The 22,313-nt window shown below is 36.6% G+C and overlaps 1 protein-coding gene across 2 annotated transcripts in view; it reads right to left on the reverse strand.

The window, feature by feature from the left end:
* Positions 1-22,313, reverse strand: part of igdcc4 (immunoglobulin superfamily, DCC subclass, member 4) — a 129,294-nt gene that overhangs the window by 75,936 nt on the left and 31,045 nt on the right. For both annotated transcript variants that reach the window (XM_087261269.1, XM_087261270.1), the window contains exon 2: positions 653-961. In XM_087261269.1, the coding sequence (XP_087117395.1) occupies positions 653-961 (309 nt within the window). The remainder of the gene's footprint in view (positions 1-652; positions 962-22,313) is intronic.

Below are 22,313 nucleotides of genomic sequence, written 5' to 3' on the forward strand. Positions count from 1 at the left end.
ATTGAGTGTGTGATTCAACCTAGGGTAATTTTTATTCTGCAATATATTTTGTAAAAGTTAATTAAGCAAGGTAAAAAGTAACTCGTGGTACATTTTTTATACATATACACCAATAGCCTGGTGGTTAAATGAGCTGACTTATAGCACCATGGTGCTCATGGCGACCCGAATTCGATTACCGGCTCGAGGTCCTTTGGCAATCCTTCCTCTCTCTCTGCTCCCAATACTTTCCTGTCTGTAACCTCCAGTGTCCTATCCAAATTAAAGGTGAAAACCCCCTAAAACAAGTAACTCAAATAATATTACTTATTATTAAAAGTAATGTGTTACTTTGCTCGTTACTTTGGAAAAGTAATATTATTACTTAACGCGTGTTGCTTATAACACGTTACCCCAACACAAAAAGTATAAGTACATATTTAAATATAGATATTAATATGTTTACATCACCAGCAATTGGCCAGTTTGTCAAAAAGCTACTTGTTAGCCTTGTGTGCAGATAATAACAACAATATGATGTTTTCAGATCAGATGATGCAAACTTAAGCAAAGCACACAACCAATAACCAGCCTAATGAAGCGGCCTCATGAAATGATCTCTCAGAACCTCATGTGCTGTGTACTGGAGGTAAATGAGTGCCGCTATACTCACTGGCGAGATGCAGGCTGAGGGTCCGGCTGGTCAGAGCCCCTGCGGAGCTGCTACTCAGACATCTGTATCCGCCCTCCACACCCGCTGGAGCCGGGCCATTCGCGGAGAAGGCCGAGATAAGCAGGGAGCCGTTGGGCAGAGGCCGGATGGTCTGGCTCTCAGAGAGGACAACTCCATCCCGCAGCCAGGTCACGTTGAGCGGGGGCTCACTGGCCCCCAGATGGCAGTCCAGCAGCAGAGGTTGATCAGGCTCCAAAACCACATGAACCGGGCCAGCACCGCAGCTCAGCTCCACTGATACAGGCTTCTCTAATGAGACAGAGATGCACAGAGCTGATGTTACTGGCTGATAAACAAATAACTGAAAGAAAGAAACAGCCTAAGGCAAAACTCTCTGCTTCAGTGTTGATGTTAATGATATTTATTGGGAATAGGTTTAATAAAAATACATTTCATCTACGTGTTGAACACATTTCAGAGTAGATTAAAGAGGGTATAATAGATGACAGGTCATTGAATTATTTGAAAAACAAATCACATCTAGGTGTGCTGAAAATAAAAAAATAAGTCAATCGACAGAAGTCAATTATTCCAATATAGACCCACATAGCAAAATTTCTCTGGCCCAGCTCTGGCCCACACAATCAGGTTTTGCTTTGCCCCCAATGCTGCAGTGAATTACGGTACATGACTGGACCAAATCTGGCTTCCAGACAAGGGCCAAACACAGACCATATCTGGGCCAAGTCTCAGCCAAGTTAATAACTCATAACTGGGCCTGAACTGGGCCAGATAGGTTGGTGTGTCACGATTGCAATGAAATTGATAAACCCATGGAGTGATGCGCTTTAGGCACACTATGGGCACGCTTTTTCTCAAAGTGACCTGATTGGTAGAATTTTTTTCTTTACTCAAAAATGATTTTAGTGTATTTTAAATGTGGGTCAAAACTGGCCAAACTCAAATGGCCCACTTATCAAATTTTTAAATCTGGGCCAAATACTACGTTTTTCATCTGGCTATTTTTACCTTTGATTTTATGTGTGGAAAATAAATCACTTCCTTCACCATTATCAACACGCTTTGCACTCGCACTCCCATGTCATCTGTCACTGCTAGGCAACATCAACAATTCTCTCAGAGGATGGCAAGTTGACAAAAAATTGCTGCAGCTCTGATACAAATTTTATTTATAGAGAAAATTAAAAAGCACAGCAGAGTTTGGGTGTTCTGTGTTTGAACATGCGACATGTGAGCATGTTGCGCCACTTCCGTGCCACGTGCGTCACTCTCAATATGGAAATATTGTCAGCCATCACTGGAAATAACAAACTTACATGCGCCTAAGACACCAAATGTGAATAGCCCCTTACACTGTGCAATAGCTGAAAATTATTGGCTGTAGTAATATGGAACTGTAATGCGGTCAAGGTCTTCCTGGACCTACTTGAGCTGTGTGTTTCCCTGAAAATTACTGCACACCTTGAAGTCTGTATGAAATCAAAACATACAATGTTTATTTTGCTAGCTCCCTCTGTTATTCTTAAGATGAAACATTAATCAGTGAAGGTCGATCCACTGAAAAGTGTTTAGCTAATCTTCAATCAAAGTCTGACCATTTGCCGCCGCCTTTGGAGTGGTGGTCCTTCTGCTGAAATCAACCTGAGAGCTTTCATAACAACTGTTTATCAATATCCTTGTATATCTAGGATAGCAACCGTATATCAACTGTATAGCAACTGTATACCTTTTACATCAAGGATAGCTTCCATAGCAACTCAATTTCCAATATCCTTGTAACATACCATAATGTTTGCTATGAGAAAATAATGTGCAAAAAGAAAGCCCTGCCCCCTACTAAATATTCCATTTCAGTTCCAGAAGTACATCAACATACTGAAATAAAAGTGTCAGCGACTATCAATTCACACAGACTTTAGGGCCAATTCACACTGCACAGATAAATGCCAACAAACACTAGCAAACAAATTGCCCATTGTATTTAGAATGCTGTGAAGAAATTTGTCATTTTCACACTGCCCCAACAATTGCCACTTTGAAATCAAAATATCCTTCTCTTAAATAAGGGGGGTTTGAGAGATCTGCAGATTTTATGGCAACACCAACAGCCTGAGGTATCAAGACATTTGTGCTTCCCATTACATTACAAACCACAGGAGAGGGCAAACTCTTTAGCAGGATAGCGCTCCTTCTCATACTTCAGCTTCCACATCAAAGTTCCTGAAAGCAAAGAAGATCAAGGTGCACCAGGATTGACCAGCCTAGTCACCAGAAATGAACTTTATTGAGCATGTCTGGGGTAAGATGAAGGAGGAGGCGTTGAAGAGGAATCCAAAAAATCTTGATGAACTCTGGGAGTCCTGCAAGAACGCTTTCTTTGCCTTTCCAGATGACTTTATTAATAAGTTGTCTGAGTCATTGCAGAGATGCGTGGATGCAGTCCTCCAAGCTCATGGGAATCATACATAATATTCTTTTTTCACTGCACTATGACTTTATATTCTATACTGCACATTATTTCTGTTAGGTGACAAAGACTTTTGTCTAGGCAAAGTCAGACCTTACTGTCTTAAATAAATAATTAAAAATCAAGGCATGATCATATTGTATTTTGGTAGAATAATCGTAATCTATAGAGGACTTGGCCTTTCGTATAAGCCACTTCTGATACCAAATGATCAACTAGAAGTCATTATTAAAGTTATTATTTGTTGTTCCTAAAATTTAGATAGGCAACAAGGCTTTTGTCAGGCAGTCTAGTGCAAAATGTTAAATCAAGAAACATTTACTCGGTAAGCAGAATGACATGCGATAAGAGGTCATGTCTATTCTTAAACTCATTAAAGTGAAGTGAGTTGCCGATGGGCTTAGAAAAATCAGCTAAATTCAAACGGAAAAGTAAATGCCATAGCTCATGACACACACAGGCTTCTCTAATGAGCGAGAGACAGAGGGGAGGAAAAGTTGATGTTACAGGCACAGAGACATGCATACAAACAAACAAATCAAATAAAGAGAAAAACGAAAGCCAACAGAAAATTATACATGGGTTGTTAACAGCGAATCAATGCAACGTACAACTTTGCATGTTTCTCGTTATTCTGATTCGATTTAAGGGAAGATCTTTGCTTATTTAGAACGATTTGACTCAGTGTAAAATTCAATTTAGTTCACAAAGATTTGATTTGCTCATTTCATTTCACAGAATACAAGATGCATTTTTATCGGAAACGTGATGTGACACATTTCAAAGTGACTTATATAATGCAATTAATGTCAAGCAAGCGGCTCTGCTCACACATCTGTGTTGGTGCTGAATGAGTATTTGTAAAGCTCATTTCCCACACGCTGCCATTCACTTTTGGTTTAAATGAATGTCTTTATGCTTCATGTTTGTAATAAATTATGATTTTAGAGTGTTTAACAAAGCTATTTTAATTCATTTTTCTATTCTGAATACTAATGAATTTTAAGGATGCGCTGTGAAGCGAGGGACACAAAAACACATTTGTAATGTTTGTAAATGTTCTGTATTATTTAGAGTTACTGAATATATGAACTCAGAAAAATGTACTTAATTCAAGCTAATTGTAATCAAAATGCATATAATATATTGCAATATAATACAATACACAGATTGCACTGAACTTAAGAGAATATAGTTCAAACTAAACTGAAAATTGTCTTTATTTACTTTCCCTCTACTGGTTCCAAAGCTGTTGTTGCTTTTATTTGTTGGACACACAATTTATTTTTAAAAAACCTAGAAACCTGTAACTATTGACTTGCATATGTGTGAGCCCAATGCAGGAGTGCCCTAAAGCAATGCAATTAAACAACAGCAAATAACTCCATTCTTAACTGTAACCCCAAGTAATAACAATCCCATACATTAAGTAATAAAGCTCAAAAATGCATTGAAATCGGTACGCAAAGCGGCATGTTTTGCATTTTCCAAGAAAGAGTTATCCAGAGAGATAGAGTGCAAGCTGCACGGATCAATTACAAGTTATAACACACAATTAAATACATATTTGTTGGCAATCTAAAGCAAACAAGGAGGCAACCATTTTAATCACACTTGTGATCTGGAGGAAGAAGAAACTTGTCCATATGAATTTAGGGTACACTCAAACTAAGCTATGCTAACTGTGCTCAGGAACGTTTCACAGTTCATTTGACAAGTGTGAGTACTCCGACTTTGGCCCAGGCGCGGTTTAGTTGGCCGGTCCTGGCCTGATTGGAAGGGGTGTGCCAAAGCACAGTTTAGTTGGGCATTGGTGCGGTGCTTGAAGTGTGAATGCAAAGCGTGCCTGAGCGCAAAACTGAAGACGCAACATCACTTTTAAGGTACTGTTTCATATGATTTATTAATCATTCTTACATTTCAATGAACGCAAACTGTCGTAGTTTATTTAGGATGGAAACATCTTGCTGAACCTTCAGCAAACCTCCCAATACCTGCAGTACCTGGACTTTTATGAATTTATGAGCGTCAAAAGTTGTTCAGCAAAATATTTGTCTGCGAGTCACTGCACCTCAAATGACTTCTCTTCCTGTTAAACTGAACAGTTGTATCATCGATGACAAAAGCGTGCTCTGGTTAGAAAGGCAAAAAGCAGTGTGAGTGCAGGCTGTTGGAGGAGAGAGGGGGGAGGACAATCATGCTTTGGCACGGTTCAAGGCAACTGTACCTAGTGTGAGTAAGCACTTAGAGTGACAAACTCCTATATATTAATAGTCTTTGCTGTGACTTCCTTTAATAACAAACAACTGATGAATCCTGCATTGCAGGGTAGATTATTGTATTAATCATCAGAAAAATGACAGGAACAAGCTAGTGTTGTCCCGATACTGCAATTTTGGTACAAACCAGTACTGAAATTGTAAAACAGTTAACACTCAGTAAAATATGGTCCTGAGCAAGCCCACAGAGAATCTGTGCGTGCAGATTTTAAGCCCATTATGAGTCTATTTATTTACTTGTGTAAATATGTGTAGATTTATATTTATTCCATTTTTTATTATTATTTTAATAATATTATTGACCAATAGTAAAATGTTCATATGATTTATTTACAATATAGTTTGTAAAGTTATATTTTCTGTCTTTTAGGTGATATATTAAATGCAAGTCTTTCTTTGTTTACTAAATAAGTGAATCTAGATGGATTTGCATAGTAAACAATAAATAAAAAGCGAAAATTTTGTATTTTATTTATCATTAACGTATTTAGTTACATTATTCCCAAAATAATTCTGCATAAATCTGCAGATTTTTAATAAAACTCTCTGCAGAAATAGCTAACAATATCTGCAGATTCTGTCTGGCCATAGTCATGTGCAATCCCATCCCACAGCAACTAGTGCACTTACACGGAGGACTTTCAGATTTAACCTCAGCAGTTTATTTCCATTCACTTACAGCTGTGTCACACACTGCATGGAAGGTAATTTTTAAAAACCCATAATAGGGGCTGTTTAATTAAATGTTATCAACATAATATTTTCACAATTTATCTCAGCTTAGTCCCATTCAATACAATGGCAAACGAAGCTGAATGTTAATATTATTTTAGCATTAAATTGAAAAAACAATAAGTAGCTATTTTTCACAGCATATGAACAGTCCTTGTTATACATGAACACAGAGCTCCCTTTATATCAACCCGAAATCTAATCAAATTACATTTATTTTCACCAGCAATGAAAACAGATCTCGTATCTGTGCACAGTCATCTGGAAAACACCATTTGCTTTACACTAAAAAAGGACCCTGCAGAAGGGAGTTATTCACGTTGTCAGTCATGTCAAGCGTGAGGCAATAATTTTATAACGACTATGCTAATCAGCCAGCCATAACACTATTTCACCACTCTGTACACACACACACATAAACAGAGAAAGACCACACGTTGAGCACACATTAGTCCTCTACATTTTCGTGCTGCAGTAAGCTCCCAATTAATTACGCTAATGGGAAATGGAATTATTTCCTAGATTAAAGTGGAAGCTGACCCTCCGGCATCCCTGGATATGCGTGCGTGTGTGTGTGTGTGTGTGTGTGTGTGTGTGTGTGTGTGTGTGTGTGTGTGTGTGTGTGTGTGTGAAAAAGAGAGACGGAGACAAGCTAGCAAGCAAGAGCGGCTCACACAGCCAGCGCACAAAAGGAGGAAGAGAAAACACAATAATACTTGTTGGATGGCTGAAAGCCAGAGTGCACAGACAAATATGTGAGAGAGTGACTTCTGAGGCAGAAACAACACAGACTGACAGAGAGAGACTCGTAATAAGTTCAGCACAACCAGAGCCGCGGGGTCCCTGAGTGCAATCGCCTACCTCTGTTTATAGGTGAAAATAAGGCCACTAAGCCCCGGGCTCTAAAAAGGCCAGCACAATTCTAATTGAGACCTTATTAGTAAGCGAGAGAACAAATGTGTGCGTCTGCTCGTAGATCTGAGAGGAGGAAAAAAAAACTAAATGCTGGCCACAATGAGCTGCACTGCATCAAAGGCGTGAGAGATCTGTGAGCCATAATAACAGAAACACTGGCCTACTTTCACCAGCCATTAACAGTTAGACAGAGACTGCAGGATCGCTTCAATAGACGGTCACCTCAGCTCACCTTCACTGCGCTTCTCTGTCCTCTCGCCGCCTTTCTTCTATTCAGTCCTCAATTAAATCCCATTAAGCACATTTATGCCAATTTCTCCGAGCATTCTCTGCCACGTTTTTTTTTTTTTTTTTTTTTTGGAGTTGGGCTGTCGACTAAGGTTTTCAAGATCCTTGTTGACTTAAGAAGCATGAGTTTTCATTTCAAGACCAGTCAAGTGCACAACAGTCGGAACATCTTTAAAATTGTCGACACATTGCCTTATTTTTTTTTCCAGACATCATTATTGTGATTAAATGCACATAGTCCAGCTTGAAATGCAATCAATAACTTTTTTCCTAATTTGATTTATTTTGTAACTGTTGTGCCGGGTCAGAAATTAACAGCTGATTGTTTCAAAAATGTCACAAAAAAATGACACAAATGCCTGCAAAATTCCAGATATGATTAAAAGGTAGTATTTATGAATCTTACTGTGCATTTGCATGCTAAAAATCACAAGGAACGCAAGTGAAACATGTGGTTTTGGAACACTTCATGTAAAACTAGCACTTTTAGTCTGATGTTATCACCAGAAAATGTTACAAGTGTTAAATGTATAAATCACATATGATTCATCAACCCTCATTACAGCATATCAGACTCGGTATTTAGTTAACAAATTACATTTATTTTCAACAAGTAATAAAAATGTATCTCTTATCTGCGTACAGTCATCTGGAAAACACCATTTGCTTTACACTAAAAAAGGACCCTGCAGAGGGGAGTTATTCGTGTTGTCAGTCATGTCAAGCATGAGGCAATAATTTTATAATGACGACGCAAATTAGCCAGCCATAACACTATTCCAGAACTCTGCATACACACATACACAGAGAAGAACCACATATTGAGCACACATTAGTCACATAAAAAAGAATTTGATTTTAAAATGTGAAGCGGTAACACTTTACAATAACAGTAAATCAATAATGATATGATAATATGTGAACTAAGCATTACTTTATTATGAAGTAATGATTAATTAATACATGTGCTGTTCATGAACTAACCTTAACTACAACATGAGTCACATGAGTTCATGTGTAAATAACGGCTATCTTAATTACTTGTCAGTTCATGATTGTTTGTTGTTTATTGAATTAATTACCACATTAGTTTATGCTTATTTTAACCATCATGAAGTCATCATATGTTGATGTATTTTTACATCATGGTTTTACTCGGAGAGGCACATCATCAACCCATTCTTAACTACTCATGGTGATGTGACCTTCCAAGTAAAGTCATGACACAATTATACATTAACAGCTCATGAGTTCCTGTTAGTTACATTTAGCTTAAACGTAAATGTTAATTAATACATTAATCAACAACATGTGCTAACAAGTAAGGTTGCCGTTATTCACACATGAACTCCTGTGATTCTTGTTGTAGTTAATGTTAGTTCATGAGGAGCGCAGACTTTAACTTATCATTATCAATAATTCGTAATAAAGTAATGTTTAGTTGACATATTAATACGCCATTATTCATGTACTGTTATTGTAAAGTGTTACTTGTGAAGCTAATCTGATTTTTCTCTAAAGGTTCTTGTCTTGACCACATACTTTTCATGCGAATGCAATCACAAGTACACAATCATGACCCTGCATTTATTATTTTTACAGCATTAAAAGGTCCCGTGAAGTGCTTTGAAATGAGCATTTTTTATTCCATGTTTGATGTAAAACAAAAAAAAACAAAAAATGAAAAGGGTGGGGCATAGAGTAGCCCCTCCCCTTTAAAACTGCCAATAGTGTTTTGTTTTCATCACAGCTCTGCCAGTGACAGTGGTTGAGCTTAAGTGCATCAAATAAATAGCTATTGAGAAGCATCTTGAGGAGGGCGGGACATGTCAGATACTAGAGAGCATTTGATTGGTCAAGATCTGATGAGAAACTGTGAAGAGAAAAAACTGTTGATCAATTTTGGCAGAAGTGACAAACTACAATGTTTACATGTTTCTATCAGTTTTATATTTTTTAAACGTGGATTTTGTTACTGTTTTGGAGCACACTAACTTATAGATTTTAATTTTAATTTTATGGGACATTTAAAAAACTAAACGAAAGCAAACACAACGAACACCTGAACATACATATCAGCAAGATACGAATTACCTAAAATGATGGAAAACACCTTTGAGAAAAATGTAAGTAATATTCTTTTTGATTTATTTTTTTCAGGACATCTGAGATACACTATCTTGACACTATTTTTTTTTTCTAGTTTAAAAGGGTTAGTTCACCCAAACATTTTAATTATATTATTAATTACCCTCATGTTTTTCCAAACCTCCAAGACCTTCATTTGTCTTCAGAACATAAATGAAGATGTTTTAGATGAAATCTGACAGCTTCCTGATCCTCCATAGACAGCAATGACCCTGACCCGATCACAGTTCAGACAAAATCCCAAGAAACATCTTCAAAACAAAACTATGCACCTTCAGGGGTGTATAAAGTGGTGTACATTAAACAGTTTCTTCTCCTCAGTGTCAGTATAGAAAACATGTATAACGAAGATGAAATGTTTTAGGGGTTTGGAACGGCATGAGTGTATTTAATAACATAATTTATTTTTGGGAGAACTAGCCTTTCAAGTATAAATAATACAAGTAGTGTGTTGTTCACAATAAAAGTTCCAAAATAATTCATTTGAAATACCTGGATGCTAAAGTTAATCATTTGATATTAAAATGTACTCTGGGCATTTAACTACTGAAGCATTAATAACAAAATGGAGGGGCTGGGGCTTTCAAACGCTTATAATGAATGACAAAAAAAAAAAAAAAAACAGTAAGAAACTGGGGAAGTTTTGCTATTGGCTCAAATGAATATTCTAAGAAAAATATCTATAAAATAGATATGACACTGTATTTTGAAGTTGGTGTTTAATAGCTACTATCCACATTTGCATATGCCATAATTCACAAAACATCTTTCCAAGTAATACTTTTTGAAACTGGCTTTCCTGCACTGGCAGGCACTAAAACAAAATTACAGATCGTCACTCTGGACATTTACAACATTGTTTGAGTCTCATCATCAGTCATTGGGACTTTATTATGTAATAGAAACAATCTAGCAGCTTCCACAGATTTAGCGTTACATTGAGCTGTGACATTTGTGATAACTCATTGAATAAATGAATGATAAATGTAGAATATAAGTAAATGTTTTATTGTTTTGAATATTTTTTAATTAAGTATTACAATTAAACACCTAATAAACAAGGCACAAAAATGTAAAACACTTCAAGTTGACTCACTCATTTTCCTTTGGTTTAGTGCAGTGTTTCTCAACCACGTTCCTGGAGACATCCTTTTGGATGTCTCCCTTGTCTGTCAAACATATTACAGGTCTTCCAGTCTCTGCTAATGAGCTTATGATCTGAATCAGGTGTGTTTGGTTAAGGAGACATGGATAATGTGCAGAGCTGGTGGTCCTCTAGTAATGTGGTTGAGAAACACTGGTTTAATCCTTACTTATATCTTTTATATATCACCGGCAGATACCATACCAGCTGCAACCCACCACTGAGAGTACACTAACTTGTGAACACCCCAGTGCTAGGAAACATCCCCACATTCTCCCATTCACACACTACATTCAATTTAGTTTATACAATTCACCTACTGTAGACTCCATGTATTTGGACTGAAACACCCAAACATTCTTTAATTCACACTCTACATCCAATTTAGCTTTTACAATTCACCTCTATGTCTTTGGACTGTGGGGGAAACTGGAAACCCACGCAGACAAGGTGGAGAACATGCAAACTGCTGAGACTCAAACAGGTGACCTTCTTGCTGTAAGGCAGCCAATGCCGCCCACACTTCAAGTTTAGGATTCATAATCTGATTAGCTGAAAATAACAAGATTCCCAAGAGACGTGCTTGATAGATTTGAAGACATGAACAGTAGATTTGGAGACAAACATTTTGTGGCACCAAACCCCTTAATTAAAGAAGATTGATGTGGAGTTTATAACAGTGACAATGAGTGCTTGTTATGATCTGAATTTTCCAAGGTAAGTGAGGTTCTCAATGTAAACCCTTTAAACAAATCCAGTAGTTTTAACCTCGAGACACTTTATTATCATTGATTCCATAGAGGTCTGATTTTGTAGGAAAAGTAACATGTTTATGCCCCAAACAAGATCCTGAATAATACAAAATATCACTGGCTGCTTTACATGCCAGTCAGACTTCCTCTTGTGAAGTCTTTGGCTATTGTAATCTATGATGCAGTCCAGACTTTCTGCTGTGCATCTGAAGTTCTGGCTTTGCTGTATAAGATCCCACCACGCCATAGTTTTATTCAACTGCTAGAGTTTTTTGTCTAATCATGGTCTCGACCCACTGCCAGTTTTAGTTTAGGTGGTCTTGATTACAGCACACAAAAAAGGAGCTCCTTCCAAACACAAGCCTGAAGTGTGTCTTTGCTATAAAACACTGGCTCTCTCTCTCTTGTGCTTGCAAATGCACAACATCTTTGCGAGAGCCTGCTGAGTTTGTGAAATGGCAGTGTTTGTGGGGTGATTTCTCACTCCGATGGACCTCTGCTGTTGTGAACTCCTGAGATCAGTCCAGTAGCGAATCTCACGGCATGGCAGAGATCCAATCAAATCACCACTGTTACTCTGGCTTTGCAAATGAACGGAGCGCACAAAACAGATGGAAGAAAGAAGAGAGAGTGTTTTCCATTGAGACACCAGTTATGTAGTAGCCCAAAGCATCTGTCAAAACAAACTACCAAAACCATAAAACACTCTCCTAAAAAGAGGTCATTTGATGTGTTTTGGGTGCTGGTTTCCTTATCAAGTACATGCTTAAAAATGAGGTTTCCTAAAGGGTGCTTCACAGCAACGCTAAAGTACAATCATTCTTATATTTCTGATCAACTGTTCAATCAACAGTTAAATGAATCACTGAATATTTTTGCACAATTAGGAAGCTGTTGTCTTATTGAAAGATTCCATGAGGCAATAAGCAATGAGCAGAGTAATAATCATTATCCCAGGCCAGGACTATCCATTTTATCATTTTAACAGGTTCCTATTGAAGTCATAGACACAACAATTCACTTTAATTGTACATTATGGGTTATTATTTTATAATTAATGTATTGATCGCAGTCTCAGACAGTTTTACTAGAAGATTCATGCCGGTCAATTTGCAATGCAAGTTGCAAACAATCCATAACTGCATTTGTATGATTTGTATGAAAATAAAATGAGTAATACGAAAATAAGTGTTTTCAATGCTCATATATTTAAAAGATTAAGTTTGTCCTGTAATATCCATTTATTAAGTTAATTTTGTTTCAAAATTTTTAAGGTGTCCTTGTTACAGTGTAACTATTCATTTAAAATCAATTAATTGTATGTACTAACTGTGGGATTAGGATTAAAATGTAGGTTAGGTTTAGTGTTCATTGCATGCGATTATTATAGTAGGTAGAATTTGTGTTAGCACACCAGTCAAGTCAAGGTGTAACCTTGAAACCTTAAAATAAAGTGTTACCCAAATTAATAAGTTTATTTTAAAATGTACAATTCTCACTATTAACAAACTATTAACTAAGACTTTAAGATTAATAAACTCCAAATATGCTTTATAAAAATAGCTAAAAAAGGCAGTAGCCAGTGGTGATAACAGTGCTATAAATCAATTGTGTTACTAACGCTGATACTTTATTCAGTAACAAGTAATCAAAAGAATTACTGTTTCCCTCGTTACAGCGCCATTGCTGTTACTGACAATAAAATGCGTGTTACTATAATAGAGATGGCATCAGGGTGGCGTAGTAGGTAGCACGATCGCCTCACAGCAAGAAGGTCACTTGTTTGAATCCCAGTGTAGTTTGTCTACCTGTGTTTGCGTGGGATTCCTCCGGGTGCTCCGGTTTCTCCCACAGTCCAAAGAAATGCGATATAGCTGAATTAGGTAAGCTAAATTGTCAGAAGTGTGTGTTTGTGTGTGTGTGTGTGTGTTTCCCAGTGTTGGGTTGCAGCTGGAAAGGCATCCGCTGCGTAAAACGTATGCTGGATAAGACAGTGGTTCATTCTGCTGTGGTGACCCCTGATTAATAAAGGTACTAAGCGAGCAACCTTTCTCTCAGCCGTTGGCTCTCTCTTTCTCTGGGGTGTGTGTGTGTGTTCAGGGCTGGACACATTACCAACCAGTGATGAGGATTGGTGTGTCTGTAAACGTGGTGTAACTGAGAACGTGTTGATTGGCTTAGATAGAGGACATTTCCATTGTTTGCCAATCAGAGGCAGAGTAGTGCAAGTGTTCATATACACAAGCACACACACATCCAGTCACACAAAACACATACTTTTTCTTTAAAAGTTCTCAATCATGTATTGTGTTTTATTATACAACTATAGCAATGATAATATTCATAATGAAAAATTTAATTTGATACTTGTCTCTCACACCTACCACAACAGCACTAAATAGTGTAGATATAGTGTAGATAGTGTACAATGTTTTATATTTACTTTCAAGAGTTCACACTTAGCTGATGATTTACAAAGCTTATTTGGCATGCTGTCCCGGGAGAGAGCCCCGAGCTCAAGGGCTCATCGAGCCCGGGGCTTCCTCCTGTTGGCAGAGCAAGAAGGGAGCCCGAGCTCGGTGGATCTCAGAACTCCCCTGCTGCTGTAGCTAAGGGGACGTAAGGAATTAGACAAGCTTGATTGTTATGTATGTTGAATGTCTTTGGATGGTGGGAGGAAACCGGAGAACCTGGGGAAAACCCACGCGGACACGGGAAGGACATACAAACTCCCCATAGAAACACCCACCGGTCCTATAGGACTAGGACCAGCAGTATTCTTGCTGTGTGGTTCACAGTGCTAACCACTGGACCGCCGTGCCGCCCAATCACAGGTAAAGGAGGAGAATAGGGGAGGAGGGGGGTTTCTTCCAAACGAAGATAAAGTGAACTGAAAACTGAGGCTATTTATGGTGACTTAGGGCTCGTATGATTGGAAAATTAGTGATTAGCAAATACGAGACTGGCCGTGATAAATCATAAGCACGTGATCCTCTCGAAATTAGTTTATGAATAAACTTCACTTATAGTCGTTTGACAAATTCAATTTTTTAAGTAACGCAATAGTTACTTTCCCTGGTAATTAGTTAATTTTATAATCACATAACTCAGTTACTATACTATTAGCAACAGTAACAAAGATCATTTGTCGTATTGAATATTTTCATTTTTTTCAGCTGGTACTTTCTTAATTGTTTTATTAAAATTACAGCTTCAAGCTTATGTTTGTAAAAACCAATGATTTTTGCAAACCTGTGTTTCTGATCCAAAAAATCCTTGACTCAAAAACCATATGTGATCCGAACTGTGAGATTAGTGATCCATTCAACCCAAGCTCATTCTGAAAACGTAGTCCCACGGAAGTTTCTGGAGACAGCGGAATATGTCCCGGGAGGTACGTACGGCCGCGTTTATTTTTTTCAATCGAACGCTAGGGGGCGGTGTGACGCCGTTCCCTTTTGCGCTTGCCGGTTGCTTACCTCCTTGTGGAGGGCTTCCCCGCTGCAACACGTTTGTCCACTCAGCTCACAGTGTACGTCGGCAGGCTCGAGATGCAGAGAGGGGTCAACCACGGCGATCGGTTTCGAGTCCGGGGAGGAGCGGTTCCAGCAATCAGGTAAGAAAAAAACAGAATCCCAAAAATTAAGTGAACGAGTTTCGTGACAGGGTGAGGATGCGGTGAAATCCGAAAACGCGGTAAAAAAAAAAAAATCAGGGCTTTTATTTTTTTGGACGGCTTTTGTAAACTGTCGCTCGGGTTTAGGAAAGCGAGCGGGCAGGCGGGACGATCGGTAACATTGGTTGGGTTCAGGGAAGGAGGAGGGCGGGTCTGCCGATTGGCCGGTCGCGCAGTCAATCATCTGGTCAGTCGGACAGTGGCCTCCGGCGGGTTCACGCAAGTTCGCGCCCGAGAGAGACGTCTGAGACGCGAAAAAGCGCACAACAGCAGCCTCTCGCAGATTCGCAAAAACAAAAACTGCAGCCGTACGTACCCGCCGGGACGTATTCCACGGTCTCCAGAAACGTCCGCGGGACTACGTTTCCACAATGAGCCCGGGTTGGATCCATTACGCCACTAGTACCTAAACTAAGGGTGTTAGCCCAAAACTGGATTCCACAGAATCATTGGGATTTTGGAAACACTTTCATGTTGTCCCAACACAAATCGATCAAGTTAACTTGAGTGTTTTTACAAAAATTAAGTTGATTGAACATAAAATAATTAGTTTGTAAAATAAAACTCAAGAATTTTGTTGATTCAACTCTTTTTAAAATAGTAGTTTAAAGAAGCAGTGTATTTTAAAATCCGATCACCGGAAAATGGAGCTGCCTAATCTTATACATATCCAAAGAAACTGACAAACTTAACCATTGTGGTAATCTGTCAAAACAGATGCTAATTTTTAAATAATGTCCAAATTTTATCTGATTACGACTACTTGAACTAAAAAAGCTGGTCTTTTCAGCTGCTCTGTCTAGCCGTATTAAGCGACTAGTACAGGTAAAGAATGACAGACAGAGAGATAAAAGACTGAGAGTATAGAGTCTGCAATGGAGAATGTTCTAGTCATTCAGGCTCCATTAATTACAGCAGCCCACAGACATGCACAGATTCACATTCATCTACCCACAAACACCTAATCGTGTATAACACACATACACAGCACAAACTTCTCAGTTACACAACACATCAGCCTCATTTTTCACAACATACACAAGAAAATTATCACCTCTGCATGTGCTGCTGTGAAGTGAAGCAGCGCCCAGGGGTAAAACAGGACATTTTGTCTGAACTGTGGTGCATCCAGTGAAACTCGCAGTAGCCTGAAAGCACTGCCAAAGGCATGAAACACTCGTGATGTGACTCAACAAATACAGCAGCGCATTGTGTTTACGCAACATACTGCATCATCAGTGTGACATACAGCAGAACATCTGCCATCTCGCATGCCCTCTTGATTTATAACTACATAAAAATATCTTTATACAACAATGACTGTGAATGTTAGATTCTTTCGTGCATTAAACAAAAGCAGGCTTTTATATACCTATCATATATTCACAAATACCCAAGTAGACATTGCATTCAAAATTTAATATTCATAATGATCTTTTTTTTAATATAAATTAACAAATAAACAGCGTTAGAAAAAAAAATGCTTTAAATGAAAGCTCATTTAAGCTCAAATGACTTGTTTATTTAAATAGCTAGAACACCATGCATTCATGGTTGTAATCTAATCCATATAAACAAAACAGAAAATATGCTTAAAAAATCTAAGTAATATTATAGATGAATCATTAGTTCCAACCAATATGCCAGTATTTGAATGAAGGCTTTAAGCATATGAACAAGCAACCTCTCCATCATACGCGCACACACACACAAAAACAAACACACTTTTCTTGTGTACTTTTTTACTACATATCTGGTTCAGCAAATCGTAATGATAATGCATGAAGTCTCAACAGGACTGAATAAAAACTATACACAGATGAAAATGTATCCATGCATGCTGCCCACTACAGCTCAGATGTACTTACAGAATGAAATGCATTAATGCAATGGAAGAGAAGGATAAATGATGCTCAATGGCAAAAACTGCTTTTAACATAACAAATAGTTGTGCGTACATTTGTGCATCTCCAACAAAATTTTTGTATTTTCAATATTTTGCAAGTCAAAGTTCTGATATCTTTTCAAGTAATCATTTAGGTTTGTGGTTGAGATAATTGTTTTTTGCTTTGAATATTTACTGTTAAAACCTTTGTCATCTATCATTTTAAGTCAAGTCACCTTTATTTCTATAGTTCTATACAGATTGTGGCAAAAATCAGGTTAAGTTCAACAAGTTCACTAAAAAAATAGTAATTAATACTGATGTTTTACTATAATATACTGTACAATTCACACTATTATAAACTATTGACTAAGATTTTTAGCTCAAACTATTTATTAGCTGCTTATCAATAGTTAGTAAGATGATACGTTAAACTGTAGAATATGATAATACTTATAAGTGCTCATAAACAGTTATTATCGTAATAATAGGCAGGTAATAAGCCAGTAGTAAATGGTGTGAATTGTTACTTAGCGGGTTACCCAAAATTGTTACCATTATTAATATTAAAGATTTTAATATCAGCATTATTATTTTCTTAGTTTGTTGTTTGTTTTTAATTGAATTTTATTGTATTTGTTTTTATCGTAAACTTTAGTGGAACTTTTCTTTTGACAGTCTTCTCATTTGCCAAGTTTTAAAAATCATTCTTTCATGAAACGATTAATGCTTTAAAAAATAAATAATAATAATAATAATAATAATAATAATAATAATAATAATAATATATATATATATATATATATATATATATATATATATATATATATATATATATATATATATATATATATATATATATATATATATATATATATATATATATATATATATATATATATATAAACATAAACAACTTAAACTCACAGACTGGTTGCTCTGAAACACTGAAAACAGTGTTACCAAAATTAACCACAGTGCTATGAATTAAACTGCATCAATTTTTTGGTGTTTTCAGTAAGTCTTTTTTTATAAGCTAGATCTTCATTCTGACGGCTAATTGCATGAATTTAAAACATTAAGCATGGCTTTAATCAACCCAAATTTACCTAAACAAAACCTGTCTAATATATGGATATTTTTGACTACTTGACATTATCGTTGTCCATTTTTATAAATATTGTTGTACTTTTTTACAAATAGATTGGGGGGAAGGAAAGAAATAGCCCCAATGTAAAACAATGGTCCCAATTTATTTCCTGTTCAACGTTTTTAATTTTTATAGCTTTCGAGAATCCAAAAAGAGCCCCATATTAATAAATGACGTTATGATAGCTGTTTTAAAATTAAATTATGATTGAATTGCCTCTTCTTCAGTTTTGAAATAGTTTGATAACAAGTAGGAAATGTTCATGGGCCAATAACATGACCACATTGATCTGGTCTATTGGGGCTGACTAAAGCTATATTATTTTAAATAAAAAACAATATTTGATTTAAAAGGCTATGAAAATTGGACAAAAGACATAAAATAAATAGAAAAAAAGACAAAAAAATTGAACAATAAATTCAAATACTTTTAGAATCGAGCTGAATTAAGATATCTAAATCAATATCCAGCTGTAATTTACATAATTAAAATGTAGTATTTGTGAAAATCTATATTGTGATGTCAAGGTTTTAGATCGTAAAAGGATTTTAAAATATGATTTACATACATTTGACAAGTGCTCAATTAATCCCCAGTGATAATCATAATAGGAAAGAAAAATATATATATAAATATAAACAAAAACACACCCAAACACTCTTATCTGAATGATATCCATATCAGCATCCTGTCTGAGGATGAAATTACAGCAAGTTGCCCACACGTACAGCGACTCTGGTTGGCACTGCCAGCTATTGGCTGAGAACGAAGCACTGCACGAGGTGGACAAAGGTGGAGCTGTGTATGAACATGCGTTTGTGCCAGCTGGATGTGTGACATATGCACTGCACAAGCACTAATGAAGGCTGGGAGGACAGGGACAGATGGTCTGATTGATAGCCCAGTGCAACAAACCATTTACATTCAGATGGCAAACATGTCTGTGTGGGTGCATTACTATGTGTGTGTGTCAGCCTACAGTGCCAGCTTTAATGCAGCAGCATGAGAGGGAGCGGACGAGAGAAAGAAAATGAAACCTTGAACACAGAAACAACATACATGTGGCATTGCCATTTTAGAGTGATGTAAAATGATAGAAGACAAACTACTACATGGAACTTTACAGAATTGATAGTTTCTTGCTCACTGTGTTACTGTAGAACTGTTCTTATAAATATTCCAGTATTTTATAGATGTCTTTGACATATTGGTTTAGGGATGTGTGTGGGCTTTAGCCATCTTTTGAGACAAATTTGTTTTAGTTTTTTCTATTACAAACTCTCATTGTCTTTTTTAACCCTTAATAGCCCTGACGCTATAACCAATAACAAATAATTATTATTCATAATTCCTTACATTTATATAGCACATTTCTAGACACTCAAAGTGCTTTACACATTTTTGGAGGAAATTACCTCATCGGCAGCCATCATGCGAAAAACTGCACACCACACACCGGCTGATTGGTGGAGAAGAGACCGAGTGATAAAGCCAATTATGATATGGGGATGGTGAGGAGGCCATGATGGACAGAGGCCAATGGACAAATTTGACCATGATGCTGGAGTTTTTGAAGGACATCCTGGGAATTTTAACGATCACAGACAGTCGGGACCACGGTTTAACGTCTCATCCGAAAGACAGCAGTATAGAGTCCCCATCAATATATTGGGGCAATAGGACCCACACAGACCACAGGTTGACACCCCCTGCTGGTCTCACTAACACCACTTCTGGCAGAAATCTAGATTTCTCATGTGGTCTCCCATCCAGGTACTGACTGGGAGGTACAACTTCAGTGGGCGACTATATGTGAGAGTTGCAAAGAGCTAGCTGCCGGCTAATTTATATTTATAATATAGGGCGCTTTATAGGGCACTTAATAAAATTCTTATCTGAAAAAGCCTGGAGTCTTACTTGAGCTTATTACAATACTTTTGAACTTTTATGACCTTCAAATAAATAAATAAATGATGTTGTAATTAATGTGAATGAAGTTACCATATATGGTTCCTTACCACGATGGAGGGTTAAAGGCTGCACTGCAAAAAAAAACTGCTGTGGGATTTACAGTAATGCTGGCAATTTTGGTTACCAGTAATACTGTAGAATTTATGAGTGCACTGTAAATAACAACTACAATTGTGCTGTAGTTTTACTAAAGAAAAGTTATTTTTATATCTCCACTCTAACAAATTGTTGTAAAATTTACAGCATTACTGGCAATTTACAGTAACTGGCAAAATTTACAAGAGCACAATAAATTAATAATTAAATTAAAACTGTTCTGTAAAACAACAGCACAGTTGAAATTGTTAATTTACATTGCAGTAATACTGAAAATTTTACAGCATCATATTACAGTGTGGATATAAAAAGAAATTATAAATATAGTTCAATACATAAGTGTGCAAAAACTATTATTGGTTTTAAAAAAAATCCTTACCATATTTTTTCTTTTTTTTACTTTCTTTGAAACAATAACTTTAAAGGTGTGAAATAATGAATGCAGTTTTTTTGAAAAACAAAAATTACCAAACAGGAACAAATTGCAAAATAGGCGTGCTCTTTGGTTATTTTTTAAATTAGAAGTCAAATATTTCAGTCTCCTAAGCATGCACTTTTCTACAAACATACCATTACATTACCCTCAATGCTTCAACCTTTGGCATGGAGTGCAAGTCCATATTTGTAGGACCTAGTCACATATTTTGTCATATTTGTACTTTTTGTTAATGAATCATTAGATGCGAACGAACATAACCCCTATTTTTGAAAAAAAAAAAAAAATCTATTATTTCCTTTTTCCCATAAATTAAATGTGTCTTTTGAATTCAACTATTTTTTTAAGTCTATCATGGCTAAAAAATGACAGCAAAACCATCAACTGAACCATTAATGCCAATAAAGAACTTTAATCTCAATAGAGAGTGGGGGTGATTATTTAAAAAGATCCCAGTAAAGAACATGAATGCTTTTGATCTTTTGTGAAGTAATAAATTAAATAAAAACAAATAAAAAAAAACTTGCAACCCCAAAAGCATATCATGTTGGCTTTATAAATGTCAGCTTAAAACCTGTTGAATAACAATTACAAAGTTAATAAAGACACTAAATACCCTATCGTCTAGTATTTTTTACTATTTATTAGTATTTATAGACTGTTTATGAATGTTTCCAAGTACTGGGTTGCAGCTGGAAGGGCATCCGCTGTGTAAAAATATGCTTGTTAAAATGGTGGTTCATTCCGCTGTGGTGACCCCTGATGAATAAAGGGACTAAGCCAAAGGAACATGAATGAATGAATGAATGATATCATATTCAAATGATATTTTGGACTGCACAGACTTTCATTAAAAAGAACTGCAACAGGTGAAACTCTAATGCAGAACTTCTTTAGTACTGTAGAAATCATACAGCTCAGACCTAAATCCAAAAGGCAATCAGCATCCGAGTATCATGCTGGTGAAATTTCTGCACTATACGGCATGGAAGAATAAATGGCACTTGCAGTGTATGGGAACTGAGTGGGAGGACTTTGAGCTCTCCATCTTTAAGGATTTGACAAGAGAGAGTGCAATGATGAGGAAACTATTTACTGCAGCATGAAAGTTACCATGGGATTGCAAGGTCGACACAACATGGCTCATACAACTTTACTGTAGTTTTCTCAGTAAGAGAGGGAAATAACTGAGTTTCATAAGATAGTTACCTGCAAAGAGGAGATGAATCAGTAAACGCTTTGAGTCAGTAAACATGTTGAACACAAGCATCAAGTCCTCATGAAATCAGAATTAACAATACTTTATCAGCGCACATATATTTGAGGTAGTCAATTAATTCTTGTGGTTAATACACTAGACAAAAAAATTAATTCAACTTTGAAAATATTTTTAACTGATTAATTTGATTTAACTTCTGAAATGGCCTTAACTTCTGTAATGAAGTAAGTTTGAAGACTCGGGCACAGTATTCTTGAAGTTGAAGTTTTTGAGGCTTATTTCAGTATAATGATTTAGTTCCAACTGAAACTGAATATTGAGTAGGGGACAGGGCTTTCCATTTGCGCATCATGCCCTCATAGCAAACTAACGGTAAAGACTGTGGTTAAGAATATTGTGGCTTAAGCTGATAAACCGGTATTAACAAAAGCTTATGGTCAGTCTTTGATCAAAAATTACCTAAACCAAGTTAAAAAAAAAAG

The sequence above is a fragment of the Danio rerio genome, chromosome 7 (genome assembly GCF_052040795.2).
Source record: "Danio rerio strain M-AB ecotype USA chromosome 7, GRCz13ab, whole genome shotgun sequence".
NCBI lineage: Eukaryota > Metazoa > Chordata > Actinopteri > Cypriniformes > Danionidae > Danio > Danio rerio.